General features: G+C 39.0%; 1 protein-coding gene across 2 annotated transcripts in view; it reads right to left on the reverse strand.

Moving 5' to 3' along the window:
• AHCTF1 (AT-hook containing transcription factor 1) overlaps positions 1-25,917 on the reverse strand; it is a 95,838-nt gene that overhangs the window by 54,812 nt on the left and 15,109 nt on the right. For both annotated transcript variants that reach the window (XM_006157240.3, XM_006157241.3), the window contains exons 3-11: positions 22,675-22,928; positions 15,433-15,613; positions 11,180-11,387; positions 8,940-9,056; positions 5,066-5,150; positions 3,588-3,738; positions 1,080-1,212; positions 813-994; positions 298-359 (exon numbers count right to left, since the gene is read on the reverse strand). In XM_006157240.3, the coding sequence (XP_006157302.1) occupies positions 298-359; positions 813-994; positions 1,080-1,212; positions 3,588-3,738; positions 5,066-5,150; positions 8,940-9,056; positions 11,180-11,387; positions 15,433-15,613; positions 22,675-22,928 (1,373 nt within the window). The remainder of the gene's footprint in view (positions 1-297; positions 360-812; positions 995-1,079; positions 1,213-3,587; positions 3,739-5,065; positions 5,151-8,939; positions 9,057-11,179; positions 11,388-15,432; positions 15,614-22,674; positions 22,929-25,917) is intronic.

Below are 25,917 nucleotides of genomic sequence, written 5' to 3' on the forward strand. Positions count from 1 at the left end.
ATTCTAAGATCTGACTTCACTTAAGAACAGTTTTGGGGCCAAACAGCTGACAGAGCAGGAGCAGTAAAATACAAGGTGCTGCAAGACTGGCCCATATGAAAAGGTTTTAGGATTTTGTCTGGAGATCTTCCTGAATATGCTAGGCATGCATATGCCTATGATCTGGGGCTGGCTGAAGCAGGGGTTTAATCATGACATCAAGAAGCTCTTGGAGGTGCTCTCTTGCTCATAGAAAAAAGAAATTTAAAGGAAAAAATAAAAAAGAAGAAATAGTCAACATTGCTAGTTGTTACCTACCTCCTTCTGAAAGCCAGTACAAGTTATATGAATGACTCCTGAGTTTAACAAACAAGTGGCATCTAAAAAAAAAAAAATTTTTTTAAATCTACTTACATATTACATTTAAATGACATTAGTACAACAAAAATTATCCTAATAACAGACTGTTAGACAAGGTGTCAAATTATTACATATAATACATTTTAAAGTAAACTTTTCCAGGTACTTTTATTCAAAAAGAATAAACAAACTTTATAACAAATGCACTACAATTTATAAGGAATTTTTATCATTTGTAAAATACGTTCTTTTCTAGCAAGTTTGAAAAAGTGTGAATTTATTCATAAAACATGTAAGTACTAAATCTCCCACATACATATAGCAATTTAATTTCTTAAGTTATCCACATGTTAACTAACAATAGTGACATATGAACAGATAATACTGTAGTATAAACTAGACATAAATATATACATCTACACAATGCATGTTATTACACTTTCATCAGAAAGTAACGGTATGGAAATACATACCAAAATTATAGGTACTTGGGTTAAAAAACTGCTCAGGAGGTGGATATGAAGGAGGAACTCCTCGACTTAAACTTCTCTCATGTACTAAGATATCCAAAATGTAATGTGGAGAAGTCCTATTTACAACAGAATCCAATGACCACAATGCAAAATAAGAGCAATTATGTAGGTATTCTCCCGATCTGAAAGAATATTTTACAAATTACTAAGTCACTAATCAGCTACATATACAAGCACCAAAAAGAAAAAAAGGAAGAAGATTCATACCTTAACGAATCCGGCATTTGTGCATGATACCAACGATTTATGTCAAAAAGCCCCAAATATATGGAAGGCTTTCCCTGTCCATATATATTCACCTGCCATGTAAAAACTGAAACACTAGTATCAGGAGACAGGGCTGAAAGACATAATTCAAAAAAATAGAATAAAGAATTTCAAAGAAGAAAATCAACTAAATAAAATTATAGCAAGATTTTCTCATAAACAAGTTTAATTCACATTTCATTAATTTGTCAAAACATTTTTCTATCATTTGTGTACAAACATTCAAATTAACTTGTATCTTGACTGCTTCTCTATTTTAAGACCTTATTAAAAAGTACTCCATTAGGCCGGCAAGTGGCGGAGTGGTTAAGAACAATGGATTCCCACACGGCCAACCACAGTTCGAGTCCTAGACCTGGCAGTTTGCTTTCTCACTTTCTCTCTCTCTCTCTCACGCTATCCCTCTCTGATCAAATTAAAAATAAATAAATGAATAATGTTAAATAAAATAATTGTTGGGAAAAAAAAAGAAAGTACACTCAGAAAAGTTTTATTCTGGCTTGTTTTCAGTTAACACTTCAACTTTGAGGTACTAGAAGTAGAAAACAAAAAATGGTATGAATGAATACTCTGCTAAGATCATACAGAGCTAGTACTAGAGAATTTAATTCACTATCTAACACGGATGCCTTTGGGCATTAAGACTTATTCCTTTACTGGAACTCTGGTTGAGAAGCTCTAACCTAGCTATACGTGAAGAGAAACAAATACAAGTATTTGGATGGACACTGTGGAATGGAAAAACAGAAGAAAGTAAAAATATGAGACACTACCAAGGGAAAATAGGAAAAGGAAGATATGAATGAGGAATACAAGGGAGAAAGCATGTCAAGTTCTGTTTTCACATGTTTAACTGGGTGTGAAAACTAGGTCATAAATACAGATGTGGAACTAGGACAGAGGGCATGTGTAGGATGGATTAGTTCACCAAGAATAAACCCCAATAAGAATATAAACACAGAACTGAATGAGCCTTTCATGTTATCTCATTCAAACCTCACAACCACCCTTTGCAAAAGGTATAACTATATTATCCTACTTAAAGCTAGGGAAAAAGGCCAGAAGTGTTAAATAGTCTGTGAAAGATCACACTAGTGTCATGGCTAGAATTTGAATCTACGCTGGATTCAAAAATCTATGCAACTTGGGGGCCAGCAGTTGGTGTGGTGGTTAAAGGTGCTGGATTCCCACGTGGCCGACTGTGGTTCAAGTCCCAGAAGAGGTGGCTTGCTTTCTTGCTTTCCCTTTCTCTCTCTGTCTCTGTCTGGTCAAATTAAAAAAATAAAACAATAAATAACAACGGATGGAATTAAATAAATAATCCTTAAAAAAAAAAAAAAAAAAGACATAAAAAAAAAAAAAAAAAACTACGCAACTTTGAGGCCGGCAGGTGGAGAGGGGGCTAAGGGCACTGGACTTCCACACGGCTCTCACCATGGGGGCGTCTCAGATCTGGTGGCTTGCTTTCTCACTTTACCTTTCTCTCTCTGTCCCTCTATGGTCAAATGAAAATAAATAGCTAAATGGGACCAGTAGTTGGTGTAATGGCTATGTCGCTGAACTCCATTGTAGTTGGCTGTGGTTCGAGTCCTGGACCTGGTGGTTTAAGCTCATGCCAGGTGCGTGTGAGTGAGGGTCCAAGATCCTGGGAGGAGAATGGAGGAGAAGGGATTGCAGCGTAGCCATCCCCCCTGGGGGGTGACTTCTGGCTTTCTCTCTCTCTCTGTTTTTCTGGTGAGCAAATACGCCCTATAGCAAAAAACCTCATTCATTCATTAATAAATAAATAAATAAATAAAATCAAGTTAAATAAAATATTACTTTAAAAAAGAAAAAAGTCTATGCAACTTTTACTATGTCAGGATGTTTTATCAGCAAGAAGGAATGACACTAAAGGAGATAGGAAAAAAGGCTAAAATACAGAAGCTGGAAACTACTTAGAAATGTGTTTAGAGTAGAAACCACCTTTGTCTTTTTGAGAAGTAGATTAAAATAAATCAGCCCTTCACTACCCTAATGTATTCAAATCTTGAGTTCTATTATAGCAATCTGAACAAGTATCTAATAACCTACACATACCTTAAAAATTAGAATTAAAAAAACGTTTATATGGAGAGATTTTTATTATAGGGTGTGTGTGCCTGCCAGAGAGAGAGAGACAGAGAGACAGAGAGCAAGAAATCAACCTCAAAAGGGGGATGGCCACACTGTAACCCCTTCTCCTCCATTCTCCTCTCAGGATTCTTGGAATGCATGCACATGCACCAGGCATGAGTTTTAAACCACTGGGTCTGGGACTTAAACCGTGGTGGGCTACAAAGGAGTCCATCTGCTGGACCCTAGAATGATTTTTTTAACTACCATGAATATGAATTGTAGAAACCAATGACCGTCACAAATCTTAAATCCAGCTTTCCCATGGTGCAATGAAGAGTATTTTTAACCAACCTTCACTCATGCTTTCCTCCCTGTCGCCATGAGATCGAAATTTCTCTATACTCTGGCATCCCAACAATTTGGTATTGCTAGCCTCTCCCCTCAAAGGAAACATGCCACCTGTCAGGTCCAGCGTATATCTTTCTTCACAGTACTCTAACCCCTGTAACATAAAACAAACACAGATCTTAGTAGGATTCTCAGCAAAGGGTCATTCTAAAACTAAACATTTTTTAAACTCAAAAATTTTTCATACAATACAAAGAAAACATGAAATATAAATAAAAAGCTGGATTTAGTCTCTCAAAAATAATTACCAGTAAATCTTTAAGGCTGTTATCAAATACGGGTAACAGTCATGAAGTATAAGAATAACCACCAAAATGACGTATGTGTACACTCTAGGCCAGCAAACTCGTCACTGTGTTCTTACTTAAATGTTTGCTGTCGAACAGTTCTTCAACTTTGAGCACCTGCTTTCCTTTTTAGGAATTCTTTATTTAACTTTATTTATTTATTTATTTAAATTTGTTCGGAGAGAGAGAGAAAAAGTGAGAAAGCAAGTCATCAGGACTGGGACTCAAACCATGGTTGGCCATGGGGGTGTCCAGGTCCCCTAACCACCACGCCACTTGCCGGCTCCTATTTTGATCCCTTTAAGAGGAGACTTTTCCATAAAAATGAATAATCATAAAAATACCATACATAATTCAGGGACTTTATAGATTCCCTAAATAAAACTTTCAAATCTAAGTTAAGGGGTCAGCTGGTTGTGAGGTAGTTAAGGCAACTGGTTACCCACATGGCCAACTGTGGTTCAAGTCCCAGACCCTGCAGCTTGAAAAACACAGCAGGCACGGGTATGTGTGTGCCTAAAATCCTAAAAGGAGGATTGAGGAGAACGAACTGTGGCCTGCTATCCTCCATTAGAGGTACTTTCTCACTTTCCTTCTCTCTCTAGTGAGCACATGTGTCCTCTAGCAAATTAAAAATAAAACAAAAAAATAGCAACAACAAGAAACTGGGTTTAAAAAGTGTGTTCTAGAAACATGTTTGCCAAAACAGGTCTATTAGCAGCACCCCACTCTCAGGAATTCAGCCCGAAAATAGGCAATCAAATGTAAATCTAGATCCATCGATCCTCTTATAAAGTCACCCAGTGTTATTTAATACGTTAACCAGAGTTGTAAAGTGGAAATGATTTTTCCTGGACACCTATCGGAAGTCAAGCCTGAAGCAGACTACTTCAGTCTGACTACTTCAGAGGAAGACGGTATCTGAAGAAATTAAAGAATGCTGCCTTAGTAAAACAGGTAAACTAAATTGTCAACCAAATGATCTCTAATCCAATACTTCCTCCAGTGCAAAATGAATACAGTATTAACTTGAATATAAGAAAAAAATCCTTTAATATCTTAAAGCCAGTACACCTAACATAAGGAAACGACGAACAAAATGTTATTATGAACCCATATTACAATTACCATTACCTCATATAAGATTTGTCCTGATGCCAAACACTTTCTATCACCAAAGGCCAGCTGAAGCAGATGCAAACTCAAAACATCTCCTTCACTGCAAGAAAGAAAATTAACTGATGTCAGACATTAAATATCATATTAATATACTGAACATCTCTTACTACCTCAATTAATTGAGTTTGCATACATTGCATGTATTCACAAAACCAAGTCACTGAGAAGAACTTAAGTTCTATTTAGGTATTTTTACAAAATTTAGTCCTTTGAAACAGCAACTGATTTTTACTTTTTACTGAATCTAAATTTCCTAGGCTAATGTTTGCATACTTCATACGATACCTTACTGGAGCAGAGACAGTAAATGTTTACCCAATATCCTTTCTCAAATGTTCCTTTTTGAGAGTTTTTTTGTTTGTTTGTTTTTTTGTTTTTTTTTTTTTTTCACTATAGGGCGCGTGCGCTCGCCAGACAGACAGAGACATAGAGAAAGAAAGCGAGAAATCACCCCCCAGGGGGGATGGTCACGCCGCAATCCCTTCTCCTCCATTCTCCTCCCGGGATCTTAGGCAGGCACACACACGTGCCCGGCGTGAGTTTCAAATGTTCCTTTTTCAATAGAGGATGCTTTAGTTAAACACATGGCTGCCTAATTATCTATTACATTTCTCTGTTTTCTTCACAAGCAGGTGTAGTAGCTTTGGAGCCAACTTTGGACCAATGAGATGTATACAGAATTTTCCCATGACAACTACAGAGGACCATCATAAGGGACAACATGTTCTTTGCATCTTCTAGTCTCTTCCTCTATCTTGTTGAACTTCTACTTAAAAAGATGTTGCTCTGGACTATGAGGATAAGAGCTATACAAAAGGGACATGAAGCAGATACTAACTCAACCTTCTATTAGTCTGATTATAGAGGTATATCATTTTAATGTGAATTGTTATTACTAGTTCATTCTTTTTTTTTTTTTTTATTTAGAGACAGATTTTTTTGCAATAGGGCACATGTGCTCACCAGAGTGACAGAGACAGACAGGAAGTGAGAAATCACCCCCCCAAGGGGCATGGCCATGCTGCAATTCCTTCTCTTTCATTCTCCTTGAGACTTTGGGCACATATGCACATGTGTCCAGCATGAATTTTAAGGCTCTGGATCCAGGACTTGAACCAGATGGACTGAGTGGGAGTCCAGAATCAACCATTACTCCACCTGCTGGTTCCATCTAGTTCATTCTTAAGACATTTCTTTTACCTGACTTCCAGCATACCACAACATACACTCCTATTCCTTTGCTAGTTACCATGCCCTCTTGCTGTCAATTTCCATGTAACTCTAAATATAAGACAGTTTCAATGTTCAGTTCCCAGCTCTCTTGTCCAGCTACTCTCATTCACAATAGGCCAGTGGTTCTCATCCCTGATTGCTTAATATGAGAATCACAAGAGAAACTTTGAAAAAAATAGTAATGTTTATTGGGCCTTAACACTAGAAAATAATTTAGTTGGTCTGAGGTAATTGAACCAGTTAAATTAATTAGATTATATTAAATATATGTATTATAATAGTTTATTTACTAACTCTCTTCCTAGGTAGATTTATAAACTACAGAAGAACATAAGTTGTATCTGTCCTATGCATTGTTATATTCCCTAGAATAGTTATTGGCACAGGGAACCAGCAGTTAGCGTAATGGCTATGTCGCTGGACTCCCACGTAGTCGACCACGGTTCACGTCCCGGACCCGGTGGCTTAAACTCATGCTGGGCACGTGTGTGTGTGTGTGTGCCCAAGATTGCGAGAGGAGAATGGAGGAGAAGGGATTGCGGCGTGACCATCCCCCCCTGGGGGTGATTTCTCACTTCCTGTCTCTATGTCTCTCTCTGTCTGGCGAGCACACGCGCCCTATAGTGAAAAACCTCTCAAAGAAAAAAAAAAAAAAAAGAATAGTTACTGGCACACAGGAGATGCTCAATAATTGTGCTCAATGAATAAATACATGGCCATAAAGCAAGGACGAATAGCCTCTACAACTCAAATAGTCAACAAGATAGACTTCATACGATGAACAGTCAAAGATGACACCATCCAGTTTTTTTCATTCACCTTTCCCTATTATAAAATCAAAGCTTCACTGTAATCAATGAGCATTATGGCAACAATTTAAGATCTATTGCCATTTAATTTTATGGTGGTATATTTATTCTATAGTGATTCATTTCCCTTTTACTTTTTTTTTTTGAGAGGTTTTTGTTATAGTGCACGTGCGCTCGCCAGAAAGAGACAGACAGAGAGAGAGAAAGCGAGAAACCACCACCCCGGAGAGGATGGCCATGCCACAAGCCCTTCTCCTCCATTCTCCTCTCGCAATCTTGGGCACACACACACACACACACGTGCCCAGCATGAGTTTAAGCCACCGGGTCCGGGACTCGAACTGCGGTCAACTACATGGGAGTCCAGCGACATAGCCATTATGTGAACTGCTGGTCCCCCCCTTTTACTTTGTTTAAATGACTGTTCTGTTTAAGAAGAAAAAAGCCACACTACCTGTCTTCTTGATATAGACTTTAAAAACTAAGTTCATATTATAATTGCTTTTTGACTTACTTATAAGACCCATAAGGTGCTGAGAGAGTCACTGACTAGCAGGAACAGGGGAAGAACAGACATTTTACAATATTGCACACCTTTTTTTTTTGAGAGGTTTTCGCTATAGGGCACGTGTGCTCGCCAGAGAGAGAGAGAGACATAGAGACAGAAAGCGAGAAATCACCCTCCAGGGGGGATGGTCAGGCCGCAATCCCTTCTCCTCCATTCTCCTCTCAGGATCTTGGGCACGCACGCACACGCGCCCGGCTTGAGTTTTAAGCCACCGGGTCCAGGACGCGAACCGTGGTCGACTACATGGGAGTCCAGCGACATAGCCATTACGCTAACTGCTGGTTCCCAATACTACACACCTTTGTAAAATAAAAGATTAGTCTAAGAATGATTTAAAGCAGGATCCTGACATGTAGTTCAATGAGTAAACAAACTTAGAACAGTGTGAGAGTTCCTTTGAACTGTTTTGTATGTGGGTGTATGTACGGTTGTATTACATACTCATAGTCCCAATAATGTTAAAGGTGCATGACCCACTAATTTGCATGACCCACTAATTTAAAGGTTTTAATTGAAGACAAAAAATACCAGATCTTTGGCACCATAGCTTACTGGCTAAAAAGGAGCCGGATTCTACATGGCCAACCATGGCTCGAGACCCAGCCCTGCAAGCTTGAAAAGACATGCTGGATGTGTATGCATACATGTCCAAAATCCCAATATGATCGAGAAAAGGAGAAGGGATTGCAGGGTGATTATGTCCAACTGAGAGGTACTTTATCCCCCTCCTCCGGAGACTGTACTCTTTTTCTGAAAATAGAAAAAAATGAAACAAACAAAAAAAAGAAACAAAACCAAAAACCACTGGGGCCAGCAAGTGGCGTGGTGGTTAAGGTCCTGGACTTCCACAAGGCCAACTATACTTTGAGTCCTGGATCTAGCAGCTTGCTAGGTATGTATGTGTGTGTGTTCTTATGAGTGCAAGGTCATAAAAATAACTTAAGACAACAAAAGATTGCCTACTTATCAGTATTGGCTTACCTGGCTTGTTTGGAATGTATTTCAAAGATTAGGCACAATTTATTCTTATTTTTATCTCAAAATTAACCATACAGACATAATCATTTGACTTCTAAAATAATTTCAACTACTACTCATTAATTCACTGCCAGAATGATGTCACTTTGACTAAAAGAACTATAAAGTATAAAGCTTCCCAGAAGAATGAACTTGTTCCATTTTCCACAAGTATTTTTTTAACCACATTTATCACATTTACCTATCTTGTGTAGACTGAACAGCCCACAAGTAACAGCAATTACGAGGATCATTCTCAGGTTCTTGAAAAGTAACAGCATATACAGGAACTCTTCCACCTTCTAATTGTGTATAGTACCTAAAATAGACAAAACATCAGTACATTTCATATATATAAGTTAAAATCTTATGGAAAAAAAAAAAGAAAGAAAAGCAGTATCTCATCTAGAATTCAGGTTAGGTAACTGCTGTTCACACAACCCCCAATAATGAGTGATTTACAGAGCATGGCCAAGTCACGTTACCTTCAAAAACACTCAGGGAGCTCAGTTGCAGTGACACACACTATTAGGATGCCGCTACTTAGAGGCTAAGGCTGGACTGGAGGCCCAGGTTCAATTCCTAGCCTAACCTAAAGCAGGTCAGACACAGTAGCATGCATGCACCTGGTCCCAGATGGCTGGGAGTCTGGGGCAGGAGGATCCTGACACAGTGACACCCAGCCAAAATTCAATCTTAATCTCTTGCTCTCCTCCTTTCTCTAATACACACATAAATAAACAAACAGAGGTCACATCAAGGCTTTGGCCATGGCACCCATCTCCGAGCAGAACTCAGAAGGGTTAGAAACACTAAAGCATGTATACACATGTGTGTGAATCACTTAAGAGTCACATATTAGACGTCCAAATCAGAGATGAAATACTGCCATAGTACTCCAATTCAGCCACTTGGGCTTAGAGTCAGTTTCCTCACTATGAAAACATAAAGATGAGTTAGAAGCTGTAGAGTGTCCCACAAATGCTTTAAAACATAAAATTAGCCAAGAGATGATAGTTCTAAAAAAGATAGGTTCTCTAGGTACTTCTTTAAAGCAATTCAAAGAAGAGTTGATAAAGGGATGTCAGCAAAGAATTCAGATGAACTTCTATAAGCTAAACACTCTGGGACCAGCAGATGACATAATGGCTACACGGCTGGACTCTCACATAGTAGCCCGCAGTTCAAGTCCTAGACTCGGTGGCTTCAAAATCACACCAGGTGTGTATGCGTGCACACCCAAAACTCCCCTGGGGGTGATTTCTTGCTTTCTGTCTCTCTGGCAAATGTGTGCACTCTATAGCAAAAATCTCTCCTTAAAAAAAAGGAAAAAAAACACAAAAAACACAGAACTATTTAATTTTTTAAAAAAAAGCTAAATTACTCAAGAAAATAGACCAATATTCCCTGAAAGGAAGAAAGGAATAAACTACCTAAGTCCCAAAACAATACTTACTTAATTCTTAACAGAGATTAACTTAAAAGACAACTATAATGTCTACCTGCTACTTCCCTTAATATCATAGACAACTTTAACTCCATAGATAAGAGTATCAATGCATTTGTATTCTGGGAAAGTTTATGACATGACAAAAAATTTTAATTGTATTTTATAACTTTAACATTTTAAAATCCTGTGTCAATTAAGAACATTATTTTTAATTTTATTTACTTCATGCATGAGCGACACACATACACACACACAGCACCTCTAACAGGGTCGTGATGCCATGATCCACCCCTAGCTTCAGCCAGCCCCAGGTCACGGATCACACGTGCCCAGCATACTCAGACAGGTCTCGGGATGTGAACCTGGAACCCTTCTATGTGGGTCAGCCTTGCAGAGCATCATGTTTTACTGCTGTGTCACTGTCCAGCCCAAAGAACACTTCATTAAGTTGATACTTAGATGATTATAGGGAAGAGTACTTCTGAAGGAACACATAGTACATAAATACATGTTTTATAGTCCTGCTTTGTTAGCAAATGGAACACCAAAATAACTGCAATTTCTTTTCATTTTTACGATTCTCTCCCTCTCTCACTTCCTTTCACCCATGAGTTGGGGGTGGGAAGGCATAAACCCTTGATAGAGTCTGACCACAATCCTCCCAAACAGCTTCCCAGTGAGCCAGAATCACAGGCATAAGTGGGGCAAAACTCAGGCTTCCCATAAGGCTCTAGTAAAGGCACAGTGGTCCTACCACCAGCACCATGGTTGGGTCTGTAATACCTTTTAAATAAATACCAACTCAACCTAAACTACTGTGTAAGTCATCTTTATATCAAATTATAACTTAACGCACTGAAAAATTACTAATAATCACTCAATCATTAATCTACCTTACCCCTTCCTCATTATACTACTTTTCAAATACTGAGTACAAGTTACATTGAAGATCAAGCCACCAATATTCAAGTAGGAAAAAAAGTTATACTTACTCTCTTTTCATACTTTTCATATTCCAAAGTGCTAGGTAGCCATCAGAAAAGCCAACAGCAAGCTGATTTGTCCTGCTTATGTAACTGAGAGTGGAGACGGCCGTTCCTGATGGACTCACTAACTGGAAGCACAGGTGTCGTCCTTCTCTCATCACACTTTCCCTGACGTGCGGGACTTCAGCTGGGACACCAGTTATAACTTCGAGGTCTAAAAACAAAAGAAGACAGGCAAGATTAACGAACTGTGAAAGCATTAACACAATGTGCCACCTCCTTTTCAAGCCACAGATGAAGACTATCTGAATCAATTAAATGAATCAATGAAAATAAAATGATTAGTGAAAACAAAGCTCACTGAACTAGAACACAGCCATTTTTGTCTATGTAAACGCTATAATTTTAGAAATATATCTAGTTGTGTGAATAAAAAAAATCATTCTTAAGGCTGGCAAGTGGTGTGGTGGTTATGGCACTGAACTCCCAATGGCAACCACAGTTTGAATCTCAGACCTGGAGGCTTGCTTTCTCAATTTCTCTCTCTGGACAAATTAAGAAATAATAGAGACAGGCAAGTGGTGTGCTGGTTAAGGGTGCTGGACTCCCTCCAACATGGATGACCACGGTTCGAGTCCTGGACCTGGTAGCTTGCTTTCTCACTTTCTCTTTCTCTCTCACCCTGTACCTCTCTGGTCAAATTAAAAGAAGAAAAGAAGAAAGAAAAGAGAGAAGAAAGGAAGAAAGAAAAGAAAGGAAAAAAATGAATAATAATAAACAAAATCTAATAATTCTTTCAAAAAATCTTCTCCATATATCTCAAATATTTTCTAACATAGAATATTATTTTTAAGAGTTAAATTCCTTAACAATAACAATAATTTAAAAAGCTGATTATTTCTTTACTCAAGTTTAGGACAGCAACTAAATACTTTAGGAGGAATGAAGAATTCCAGGTATGGGTAGGAAATATATAAGATGAACCTGGTACATCTTATATATGCAAGAAGTCTAGAAAGCTACCAAAGACTAAATGAGATGTGCCAGATAATAAGAAAAGGTTCTCAGGACCAGCAGATGGCATAATGATTATGTCATTGGACAACCGACAATGGTTTGAGTCCTGAACCAGCAGCTTAAAACTCATGTGTATGAGGACCAGCAGATGGTGTAATGGCTATGTCACTGGACTCCCATGTAGTCGACCACGGTTTGAGTCCCAGATCGGTGGCTTAAACTCACACTGGGCGCATGTGCATTCGTGCCCAAGATCCGGAGAGGAGAATGGTGGAGAAGAGATTGCAGCGTGGCTATCCCCCCTGGGGGGGTGATTTCTTGCTTTCTGTCTCTGTCTTTCTGGTGATCGCATGCCTCCTATAGCAAACCCCCCCCCCAAAACACACACACACAGAAAACCGTCATGCACATGCATGCATACCCAAATCCCAAGAGGAGAATGGAGAGGAGACCGCAGTGTGGCCGTTCCCTGGGGAGTAATTTTCACTTTCTATCTCTCTGTCTCTATCTCTCTGGTGAACAAAAATCTCTCTCTCAAAAACAGATAGCATAAGCAGGAACCAGCAGTTAGCGTAATGGCTATGTCGCTGGACTCCCACGTAGTCGACCGTGGTTCGCGTCCCAGAACCGGTGGCTTAAAACTCACGCCAGGCGCGTGTGCGTGCGTGCCCAAGATCCCAAGAGGAGAATGGAGGAGAAGGGACTGCGGTGTGACCATCCCCCCTGGGGGGTGATTTCTCACTTTCTGTCTCTATGTCTGTCTGGCGAGCGCACACGCCCTATAGTGAAAACCTCTCTTAAAAAAAAAAACAAAACAGATAGCATAAGGTACCAGCAGATGGTATAATGGTTGACTACAACGTAGTCAACCGTGGTTCAAGTTCTGGACCAAGTGGCTTAAAACTCACGCCAGGCATATGTGCATGCATTCCTAAGATCCTGAGAGAAGAATAGAGAAGGGATTGTGACATATTCATCCCCAGGAGGGTGATTTCTTGCTGTCTGTCTCTGTCTCTCTAGCAAGAGCAATACCTTATAGCAAAAATTTCTCTTAAAAACAAACCAACAAAAAAGGCTCTCATTAACAAAGACAAGATATCTTAAGCATCAAAAACACCTTAAAAAGACTTCATATTTAACCAATGTAAGCAATTTGCTACCAACTCCTTACCCCCCAAATTAGTACTTAAAACAAACAGGGCAGTTTGTTGTACAAGAGTAACACAACTGGACCCACACGGGAAAGCTGCCAGTATGCAGCCTGGGGCCTCCCTCTACATGCAAGCGATACACCTGCCTGTGATCCAGGCTGGCTTAGGCTGGAGGTAGACCACAGCATGAGGACCTTTTTGGGGGTGCCCGCCTTTCTTGCAAATGGAATAAATAAGTAAATAAAAAGAAACACTTAAGAAGGGACCAGCAGTTAGTGTAATGGCTATGTCACTGGACTCCCATGTAGTCGACCGCGGTTTGCGACCTGTAGCCGGTGGCTTAAAACTCACGCCGGGTACGTGTGCGTGCATGCCCAAGATCCCGAGAGGAGAATGGAGGAGAAGGGATTGCGGCATGGCCATCCCCTCGGGGGGTTATTTCTCGCTTTCTGTCTGTCTGTCTCTGTCTTTCTGGCGAGTGCACACGCCCTATAGCAAAAACCTCTCCCAAAAAAGAGAAAGAAACACTTTAAAAAGTCATGAGAGAGAATGTGCATGAGCTTGAAGGAGGGAGAGGTAGGCATTATTTAGATAGTCTTACCACACCAGCCTCCCAGTTGGTAGAACCAGAGAAACCATACCACCATGCACTGCCTGTTTAGGTTGGGCCAGGAACTTAACCTCGCCTCCCATGAGGTGCCAACAACTGTTCAGTAACACCCTCACACTTGTACCAGTGTCTGGGCCAAGAAATACTGAGAATTTATCTTTCTCTTCTGTACTAACTGTAGTCCATGATAATCGAATAGCCCTGATCAGTGTAAAACTCTTTAGATTGATAGAATTTAAAAATCACCATTTTATTGCCCTTGAAAAGAGATAACACAAAACAATCCCAATGAATGAAACAAGTAGAAGAAACTGAAGAAGGGACTGCAATGTGGCCATCTTCACTGGGGAGGGGGGGGTGATTTCTCACTTTCTCTCTCATTCTGTCTCTCTCCAGTAAGCATGTGAGTCCCAGAGCAAACAAAAAAAAAGAGAGAAAGCAGGGAAAAATAAGAGTTCATGTTGTCATCATTTGAACCCACTGTATACTAACTGAAACAACTGGCAATCATTTGTCTCCTGATGTAATATAATATGAAGTACCCAGCACCTCCAAAGTATCTTGGGTACAATGTTAATCTTCAAATCTACAATTGAAGCTATAATAACTAATATTTGCAAAAAACACAAAATATAAGTAATACCACATGGACCCATACAGTTAATTCCAAATATGTTATATTCTATCCAGATAACTAACTTTTTCTTTAAAGATTTATTTTATTTATTGATTCATTTATTTTAATTTGACCAGAGAGAGACAAAGAGAGAGAGAAAGTGAGAAAGCAAGCTACCAGGTCCAGGACTTGAACCATGGTCAGCCATGTGGGAGTGTTCAGCACCTTAACCACCACACCACCTGCTGGTCCCTATGATAACTAACTTCTTCAGCAAGTCAGTGATACTATAAATAAAAACGGGATAGAAAGAAGACTGTAATGTGCTGGAGGAGACTGGAGATGTGTCAAAATTAACATGAGGACCTTGTTTGAATTTCAATTTAAACAATAAAAAGGTAACAAGATGCTTTAGACAACCAGAGCAATCTGATTATGGATTGAATATCAAAGAATTATTATTAATGCTGTTAGAAGTGGTGAAGGGGAATGTCACACTGCAATCTCTTCTCCATTTCTCCCTCCTTTTGTGTTTTAGGCACACACACACACACCTGCTGTTTTCCTACACGCTATTAGATGTTACGTGGTTGGATAATTAATACTAGCTGATGAGGATCAAGATTTTCTACCTTTAGCCTTTGTTATGGCATTTACTTTATGTATCTGGAAACAAGTAAATCAGTATCTCTCCCTTTTTTGAGGCCCATTTTAGCATATGAACACCTCTCATCGACAAAGTTAAGTAACTCATGTAAGAGGTACGAACAGTTCCAGACAAGAAGAGATAAAGATACATGAGTAATTTTCTATAAAATCTTCAGATGCTCAATTTCTGGCCTTAAGTAATGAATGATGAATTTACCTGACGCCTCTACTTCATTTTGACTACATGACAGGTCATCCAAACACAGGTCAATAAGAAGGATCTGTCCAACATCAGTTACCACAGCTGCCACGCCAAAAAGCCATCGCAGACTTGGATGTAAATGCTGAGTGCTTGCACTGGCTCCTCCATGATTAATTATAGGTTCAATAGCTGTTACCTAGGAAGCAAAATAGACAATTGCTTTTCTTCTACAAAGGGAGAAAATACAAGTAAAGCACAACAAATTTTGAAGCTAAAGTAGGCAATAAGTTACAACAGACTTAAACATTGTACAATATAGTTATGCATTTGTGATACTTGTGAATCTGAAATAATAAAATCTTTCACTATTTTAAGAATTATTATAAACCATGATTTCTTTTTTCTTTTTCTCAAATTGCTAGACAGTACATGCACTCTCACTGAAGAAACAGAAAGAGAAGGAATGTGGAAAAGCAACCCTCCATGGGGCATGGTCACACTGCAATGCCTTCTCCTTCAACTCTCCCTGCAGGAAACTGGGGGAGCACTGGCACAGGTGCCTGGCACCTTTTTCAAGTTGCTGGATCTGGGATTTGAACTGCAGTTAACGTGTGGGTTCTGGCCACCTTAACCACTATTCCACCACCTGGCCTCCATTATTTCAATATATTTTTTAAAAAATCATGCAGTTGGAATAATAATCCATGTTTATTGAGAGTTTACTGTTTGTCAGGAATAACTGGCTCATTTAATGTGTATGATAACCTTTGATACTGGACTATTTGTAATTATCTGTTTAAAGAGGAAATAACCTGAGGTTTAGAGAGTCAAGTTATTCAAGTCAGAGTCATTAAGTGTAAAATTCAAACCTAAATTATTCTCGTTATGAAGCTCAAACCAGCTACTCTTACCATTACATGGTCTCTTAAAAGTAAAAACAGCAGGGGCAGAAGGTGGCTTAGTGGTAAAACACGATGTTTAGTGAGCCAATACCACATGGGAAAATTCTGGTTTAAATCTGGAGACCTCTCTAAGTGTGTATGGGTTGCATCTGGCCATGAATGAGAGCTGGCTGAAGGCTAGGGGTGGACTGCAGCATCTGGACCCTGCTGGGGGGGCTGTCTTTGTCTCTCTCTTGTGTATACAACTCACAGAAGAAATAAATAATCTTTTCTCTCTAAGTTTTTGCCACAGGGCATGTGCGGTTGCTTAAGAGGGACAGTGAGGGAAAGTAAGAAATAAGTCCCCCCCTTGGTCATGCTATAATCCCCTCTTGTTCACTCTCCATGCAGGACTTTGGGCACATGCACATACACGCCTTGCATGGTTTTTCAAACCCCTGAGGTCCAGGACTCGAACTGTGGTTGGGCATTTGGGAGTCCGGCACTACAACTATCATGCCATCTGCTGGCCCTCAAATAAACTTTTTTAAAAAAGAAACAAATAAATCAGCTCAGAAAAATGAATGTCCACTCTTTAAAAAAAAAAATCTGTCCTATTACACCTTCAAGTCTAACCTTCTTTAAAAGTGTTACATTCTGAACATGCTGCTAAAATGCTGTGCTCTGGCAGTGGTTGGGACCACATGGGAGGCCCAATTTAATTCCCTGTTGAAAGCCAGATGCAGTGATGTGCACCTGCAACTCAGGAGGCTGAGGCAGGAGGATCACAATCTAGAAGTTGGTCCGGGCAACACGGCAAGACCTTGTTTAAAAAAGAACAGTGTGTGGTGTCATGCATCTAAGGTCCCAGCTGTAAGACTAAGGCAAGGAAGATCACAACATGGCAAGACGATCTTAAAATAAAATATAAATAAATACATGTCATATTCCAATGGACTTCACACAAAGCTTTGCCAGTGACTGGATCACGGACACTTACTGAGGCTTTTAATTATTTAAAGAAAATTAGACCACAGCTACTTTATGGGGCCAATTTCCACTTCAGTTAATGAGTAAAATTTTAAAAGTCTATACCCAATCATTAATATTTTATTTTACACTTAGTTTTCTTTCATTTCTTTTTAATTCATGAAACTGAATTAGGTATGATACATGATGATTAAGTGTTTGGTGCCTTCTACTACAATACAATGAATAGAGGAAAATTGGTAATCAATAGTTTATATGTTAATATAAGATTAAAAGTTTTTTTCAGGCTATAATTTATTATGACAGACAAAAGCCTGGCTTCTTCTCTGTATCATTTCAATAGCTGTTACCTAGGAAGCAAAATAGACAATTGCTTTTCTTCTACAAAGGGAGAAAATACAAGTAAAGCACAACAAATTTTGAAGCTAAAGTAGGCAATAAGTTACAACAGACTTAAACATTGTACAATATAGTTATGCATTTGTGATACTTGTGAATCTGAAATAATAAAATCTTTCACTATTTTAAGAATTATTATAAACCATGATTTCTTTTTTCTTTTTCTCAAATTGCTAGACAGTACATGCACTCTCACTGAAGAAACAGAAAGAGAAGGAATGTGGAAAAGCAACCCTCCATGGGGCATGGTCACACTGCAATGCCTTCTCCTTCAACTCTCCCTGCAGGAAACTGGGGGAGCACTGGCACAGGTGCCTGGCACCTTTTTCAAGTTGCTGGATCTGGGATTTGAACTGCAGTTAACGTGTGGGTTCTGGCCACCTTAACCACTATTCCACCACCTGGCCTCCATTATTTCAATATATTTTTTAAAAAATCATGCAGTTGGAATAATAATCCATGTTTATTGAGAGTTTACTGTTTGTCAGGAATAACTGGCTCATTTAATGTGTATGATAACCTTTGATACTGGACTATTTGTAATTATCTGTTTAAAGAGGAAATAACCTGAGGTTTAGAGAGTCAAGTTATTCAAGTCAGAGTCATTAAGTGTAAAATTCAAACCTAAATTATTCTCGTTATGAAGCTCAAACCAGCTACTCTTACCATTACATGGTCTCTTAAAAGTAAAAACAGCAGGGGCAGAAGGTGGCTTAGTGGTAAAACACGATGTTTAGTGAGCCAATACCACATGGGAAAATTCTGGTTTAAATCTGGAGACCTCTCTAAGTGTGTATGGGTTGCATCTGGCCATGAATGAGAGCTGGCTGAAGGCTAGGGGTGGACTGCAGCATCTGGACCCTGCTGGGGGGGCTGTCTTTGTCTCTCTCTTGTGTATACAACTCACAGAAGAAATAAATAATCTTTTCTCTCTAAGTTTTTGCCACAGGGCATGTGCGGTTGCTTAAGAGGGACAGTGAGGGAAAGTAAGAAATAAGTCCCCCCCTTGGTCATGCTATAATCCCCTCTTGTTCACTCTCCATGCAGGACTTTGGGCACATGCACATACACGCCTTGCATGGTTTTTCAAACCCCTGAGGTCCAGGACTCGAACTGTGGTTGGGCATTTGGGAGTCCGGCACTACAACTATCATGCCATCTGCTGGCCCTCAAATAAACTTTTTTAAAAAAGAAACAAATAAATCAGCTCAGAAAAATGAATGTCCACTCTTTAAAAAAAAAAATCTGTCCTATTACACCTTCAAGTCTAACCTTCTTTAAAAGTGTTACATTCTGAACATGCTGCTAAAATGCTGTGCTCTGGCAGTGGTTGGGACCACATGGGAGGCCCAATTTAATTCCCTGTTGAAAGCCAGATGCAGTGATGTGCACCTGCAACTCAGGAGGCTGAGGCAGGAGGATCACAATCTAGAAGTTGGTCCGGGCAACACGGCAAGACCTTGTTTAAAAAAGAACAGTGTGTGGTGTCATGCATCTAAGGTCCCAGCTGTAAGACTAAGGCAAGGAAGATCACAACATGGCAAGACGATCTTAAAATAAAATATAAATAAATACATGTCATATTCCAATGGACTTCACACAAAGCTTTGCCAGTGACTGGATCACGGACACTTACTGAGGCTTTTAATTATTTAAAGAAAATTAGACCACAGCTACTTTATGGGGCCAATTTCCACTTCAGTTAATGAGTAAAATTTTAAAAGTCTATACCCAATCATTAATATTTTATTTTACACTTAGTTTTCTTTCATTTCTTTTTAATTCATGAAACTGAATTAGGTATGATACATGATGATTAAGTGTTTGGTGCCTTCTACTACAATACAATGAATAGAGGAAAATTGGTAATCAATAGTTTATATGTTAATATAAGATTAAAAGTTTTTTTCAGGCTATAATTTATTATGACAGACAAAAGCCTGGCTTCTTCTCTGTATCATTAGTAAACAAAACATGACGTAGTGTCTTTAACTCTGAAAGCTGTAATTTCATGGGCTTTCTTCCCTTTTTAATTATTATAATAATGTCTACAAACACTATGGCATATTCTTTTTTTAAGAATTCTTTTTTTTTTTTTTCAAATTATCGTTATTCCAATTTTTAATTTGCTACAGAGCCCATGCACTCATCAGAGAGAAAAAGTGAGAAAGCAAGCCACAAGGTCTGGGACTTGAACCATGGTTGGTCAGGTGCAAGTCCAGTGCCTTAAACACCACACCACCTGCTGGTCCCCATCAAAGCATATTGTATTCAATTCCCCAGTGAGGGTGGTAAAGGAAGGATTATCTCAGTTTAGATTCCTCATCAAGTCCCATATGAAATGACTGATAAGCCACCTTAATAAATTTTAGAAGGCAGTTAAACAGAGACATGTTTACAAGGGCATACTGGACCCCAACCAAAAAAAATAGCTAGCTGAACTTCTTTGAAAGGTATTTATCACTACTCACCTATTATTTTCCTTCTTCCATATTCCCTCTTCCATGTAATGATGTCAACCACTCACTCAACTGAGCAATCGGGAACTTTTTAACTCTTGCTCCTTCTCAGTCACTCCTATTCAAATGATCAAGGAGTCCTGCCCATGCTACCTTCTGAACATATATTTTTAAAAATATGTCCCATCCCCTCCACTTCTATAGTAAACTGGACCATTATCCCTTGGTCCAGTTCCTCATCATTATTCACCTAAACCACAATAATCTTGTTTCTATTCTCACAAAATCCTCCCTTGACCCAGTCCAAAGAGCTTTTTACACAAGAGTTCTGATTAAAATTTAAAACTATTTCACCACAGACTTTAAGTGGTGGCCTCTAATTATAAGCAAGACCATTCACAATCTGAATCCTCACCATTTCTTCCTTCCCCAATAAAAATAATTTTGTCATTAAGCTCCCTTTTAACTTTAAAAATTCTTTTTTTTTTTTTAAGAAGTTTTCACTATAGGGTGCGTGCGCTCGCCAGAGAGAGAGAGACAGACAGACAGGGAGATAGAAAGCGAGAAATCATCCCCCAGGGGGGATGGCCACACCGCAATCCCTTCTCCTCCATTCTCCTCTCGGGATCTTGGGCACACACGCACACACGCCTGGCATGAGTTTAAGCCACCGGGTCCGGGACTCAAACCGTGGTCGACTACGTGGGAGTCCAGCGACATAGCCATTACGCTAACTGCTGGTCCCTAACTTTAAAAATTCTAATCTTGGGTCAGCTGGTGGCCTGGTGGTTAAGACAATTGGATCCCACATGGTCCATTGCACAGTACGAGTCCCAGACTCAGAAGCTTGAAAAACATATCAAGTGCATGTATGTGCATGCCTAAAATCCCAAGAGGAGAGTAGAGAAGAAGGGACTGTGGTGTGGCCATCACCCCTGAGGTGAGTGGATGGGGGTGATTTCCACTTTCCCACTTCCTCTACCTGTTGAGTATCCTATAGTAAAAACTAAAAAATCTATTCTTCAGATCCAGCCATAGTGGTGCAGGAGTAGGGTGCTGCGGAGCAATTCTGCAGCCATATGGAAGGCTCTGGGTTCAGTTTCTGGGTGGACCTGTATACACCTGGTACCTGTGGATATACCCAGAATCCTCGCTGCCTGGCAGGGTTGGGAGAGAATTATAGCAAGACCCTGCCAGAAATCCCTGTTTCTGTCTCAGGGGGATCCCCCCATGAAAGAAACAAACACTAGAAATTTCAATTTTACCTTGATTATATTCATTGCAAACCTATACAAACACATATACATATATACTGATATTATATCTAAGTGCATACTTTCTATACCATAGGAAGAATTCTACTGATCTATCAGGTACTAGGAAAATCATGATGTATTTTCCATGCAAAAACGTCACGACTTTCCTGATGATCTAACATAATTTCATATTTCTATGTGTGTGTGTATTTGTAAGTATATACTTTTTTCTCACCATGTATGGACCATGCAACAACAAACCTGTTGAAGAAATGACCTGGAGTTCCAAGTATGTCTATGATCACTGTCAGGTAAGAAATGTGACATATGGAAGATCCACAAATACACACCCACCCACACACACACACATACTTATATTAAGGTAATAAATGATGATTAATAAACCCATTATTTAAATATTGAAATCTAAAACATGGTGAAGATACATTTTCCTTATCGCCCCAAAACTACAGTCTAAAATTAAAAGAAAAAACATTTTAAAAATCCACAGCAATGATGGGCCAGCTGGTGGTATAATGGTTAAGGTGGCTGGATCCCACATGACTATGTAGTTCAAGCCCCAGACTTGACAGCTTGGAAAACACACTGGGTTGAGTGTATATTTGCGCCCCAAATCCCAAGAGAGTGGAGAAGGGATTGCCATATGGAGTATTTTCTCACTTTCCCTCTCTTCCCCTCTCTGGTAAATGCACATACCCTATAGCAAAACAGTAACAACAAAAAACCCCACAGCAATGAATACATTTCTATAAGCTTTCATTGTCTTCAGAGAACATAACTAGAGGTACAAACAAGGTACAGATGATACTTACGTAAAAGATTAAAACATTAGCTATCAGTAGTACTTTCACTTCAAATTTTTAGCCTAAAATAAGCCATATTTATCACCTCTAACCTCTTTTATTTGGAAGGCTCTTCAGTAAAAAGTATATTAATTATAAATGTACAGTTCAATAAATTTTCACAAAGTAAACACGCTTGTATAACCAGTAAGGCTCTAGTTTTAAAAGCAGAATGTTCAGGGTCCTAGTGTTGTTAAGGGAGCCACATCCCACAAGGCTGATCGCAGCAGTTCGAATCATGGTCCCAGTTTAAAAACACACTGGGCCATGTGCATGAGGGCCAACAAGATGAAAGAATGGTGAGAGAATTGCAGCATGACTACACTTCACTGGAGAAGGGCGTCTTCTCTTTTTTCCTATGTCTTACAGCTTATAAAGAAACAAAAAAAGCAAAATGTCCAGTACCTACCCTTCCAGGAAGAACAACTGCTTTAACCACTCTTGATATACCAAGGTCATAAAGACAGAGAACACTGCCTTCTGATTCTTCTAGTCCTATTAACAATCCAGTTCTCTTCTGCCAAGAGAATTCTTTCACTGCTAGCACTATAGGAGTCTGTTCATTTACTCCACTGAATCTATACGCAGATAACCGCTCTCCTGTCACAGAGTTCACTACTTCAAGTTGTGGACCACAAGCCAAGCAAGCAAGTCCATTTTTCCCTAAAAGAAAAAAAAAGTAAAAATATTGCTTACTTTTATATTGTATGAACACAACAAAACTAGCAGTTGGCTCTTTTACATGTAAATGTAATTAATATACAGATTATATAAAATTTTATGTATTTCCAAATTGAAATCCAAACGTTTACAGAACAGACTGGTCCTTAAATCTGTGAAATAAAATGAGCAACTATTATTGCAGTATCATACATAAAGGCAGTATATTATGTGCTTAAATACATTACGTCATTTATTTCTCATCACACCTTAATACAGAGATAACACAAATAACATTTAATACAGTCTAACTTACCCAAAGTCACGTAGTTAAAAAGAACAGAGCCAGAAGCAGATCTCACATTTAACTCCAAAACTTACACTTTAACTAGACAAGGAATTAAACTAGGACCTATGGCAGTTCTTTTCTTTTTTTTTTTTTTTGAGAGGTTTTTGCTATAGGGCGCGTGCACTCGCCAGACAGAGAGAGAGAGACAGAAGCGAGAAAGCACCCCCAGGAGGGATGGCCACACCGCAATCTCTTCTCCTCCATTCTCCTCTTGGGATCTTGGGCACACACGCACAGGTGCCCGGCGTGAGTTTTAAGCCACGGGGTCTGGGACACGAACCACGGTCAACCACATGGGAGTCCAGTGACATAGCCATTACACTAACTGCTGGTCCCTGGCAGTTATAAAATATAACTCCTGATTTTAGCCCTGAATACTTCACAATCTAATTAACAAGATAATAAACTAGCATAACAATAAGAAATACCAAGCCTACTGTTTTATTCTGCTCCCAATACAAAGTCATTAGAAGGTTTAAAGCAGGTTAGTGACAATCTGATTTATGCTTTTAGATGGTTAACTCCAGCTGCTAAGCAAAAAAAGGGCAACAAGGAGGAGTACAGACCAAAACAGGAAGAAGTATATACCTGGTTAGTCACTGTAGACAGAAAAAAATAAACAGACAGAAGATTAGATAAGAAGTAGAAGTAAGAAAATTTGCTTGCTGATGAGTTAGATATATGGAGGTAAGTAAAATAAAGATTCAAGAACAGAATGAATTTTTACATTGCCAACTAGAGGAATAGCGGTAACTTTTACTGCTGAATTTGAGGTGTCCATCATGCAACCAAGTAGACAGGTTATACTAGCTTACAGCTCAGAAAGACTATTATAATTTAAGAAAGTAGCATGGCACAGTGAGGACACAAGATGCCAGGGTTCAAGACTCCTTCCTGCCACCTGCTGTCTAACTGGGACCAAGTAACTTAGCCTATTTGATTCTCAACTTCATAGAACATAACCTATTTAGAGCTTATCTACTCAACAAAAAGTCATAATAGTCCCTGGCATACAGTAAGTACTATTACTACTTTTATTATTTAAGAGAATAGCACTATAAATAGTTAATAATTTATAAATATGCTTTGTTGTCTTCCTCCTGGGAAGGATGGCTGTGAAACTTATTTTCAGAAAAATGTTCTATAATATTTTCTGTTAGATTGAAATTTATAACATAAAGGCTTCTTCGGTATGGTTCTCTGCTGTATTACACAAGCTAAACTAATATAAAGATCTTGTTCAGGTTAATGGGATTAGGAAATAAGACTTTCTGAAAATTTATTATCAACCAGAGCCCTATAATCAGATTTTTTCTACTCATCAAATTGTTTAGATTCAAATTCAAACTCATCACCAACAAAATTTACTAATTATAAAGTAAAGTCAGGTGTGTATTATTTCTACATCCCAAATATATTCAATACTAAAAGACAAAGAATATACAGAATTTTTAATAAGCAAACATGAATGAAGATGCCTAATCAGAGACTCGTTGATAATGTGTTCTAGAGCAATGGTCCCCAATTTATTTGGCACCTGGAACCAATTTTGTGGATGACAATATTTCCACAGACAGGGGTGGGAGGTGGGGTGGCTTCAGAATAATTCATGCACATTATAGCTATTGTGCACTTTATTTCTATTATTATTACCCTGTAACATATAATGAAATAATTATGCAACTCATCATAATGTAGTATGGTATTTATAGCCACTCCCCAATGATAGCATTACCACCTCAGCTCCACCTCAGATCATCAGTTATTAGATGTTCATAAGGAGAATGATTCTTCTCATGGCCAATTCGTAATAGTGATTGCATGCCTTTAAGAATCTAAAGACTCGGGCCAGCAGATGGTTTAAAAGTTATATCACTGGACTCCCACAAGGGCAACCACGGTTTGAGTCCCAGGCCCAGTGGCTTGAAACTCAAACCAGGCACGTGTGTGTGTGTGCCCAAGATCCTAGAAGGAGAATGGAGAACAGATTGTGGTGTGTGTGTGGGGGGTGATTTATCATTTTCCCTCTCTGTTTTTCTCTCTCCAGCCAGCACATGCTAACCTAAAGCAAAAACCTCTTAAAAAAAAATTAATCTAAGGACTCAGGGCTGGAAGATGGCATGGTGGTTATAGGCACTGAATTCCCACATGGCCAACTATGTTTTAAGTCCCAGATCTGGTGATTTACTTTCTTGCTTCTCTACTGTTTCTCTCCAGTCAAATTTTAAAAATTAAAATAAGTAATTCTTAAAAAAGAAAAGTAAAGAATCTAATGATCACTGATGTGACAGGCGGCAGGAGCTCAGGTAGTAATGCAAACGACTGAGCGCGGCAGTAAATACAAAGTTTTGCTTAGCTCCTGCTATACAGCCTTGTTCCTAAGAGACCACAGACAGATACCGGTCTTTGGCCCAGGAACTGGGGACCCCTGCTCTAGAGTGTGTGTGTATATATATGTGTGTGTGTGTGTATGTGTGTGTGTGTGTACATGTGTGTGTGTGTTATATGGGTAGTTGTAGAAGTTATGTATTTACATGAAACTAGTTTACCTAGGTTCTGCTTTTTTCCTTTCACACTGAATAAATTATAATATATGCTTATTAATATTTATCTCTAAAACCAGTCAAATTAGTAAACCTGAGG

The sequence above is a fragment of the Tupaia chinensis genome, unplaced genomic scaffold (assembly GCF_000334495.1).
Source record: "Tupaia chinensis unplaced genomic scaffold, TupChi_1.0 Scaffold000532_1, whole genome shotgun sequence".
Classification (NCBI taxonomy): Eukaryota; Metazoa; Chordata; class Mammalia; order Scandentia; family Tupaiidae; genus Tupaia; species Tupaia belangeri.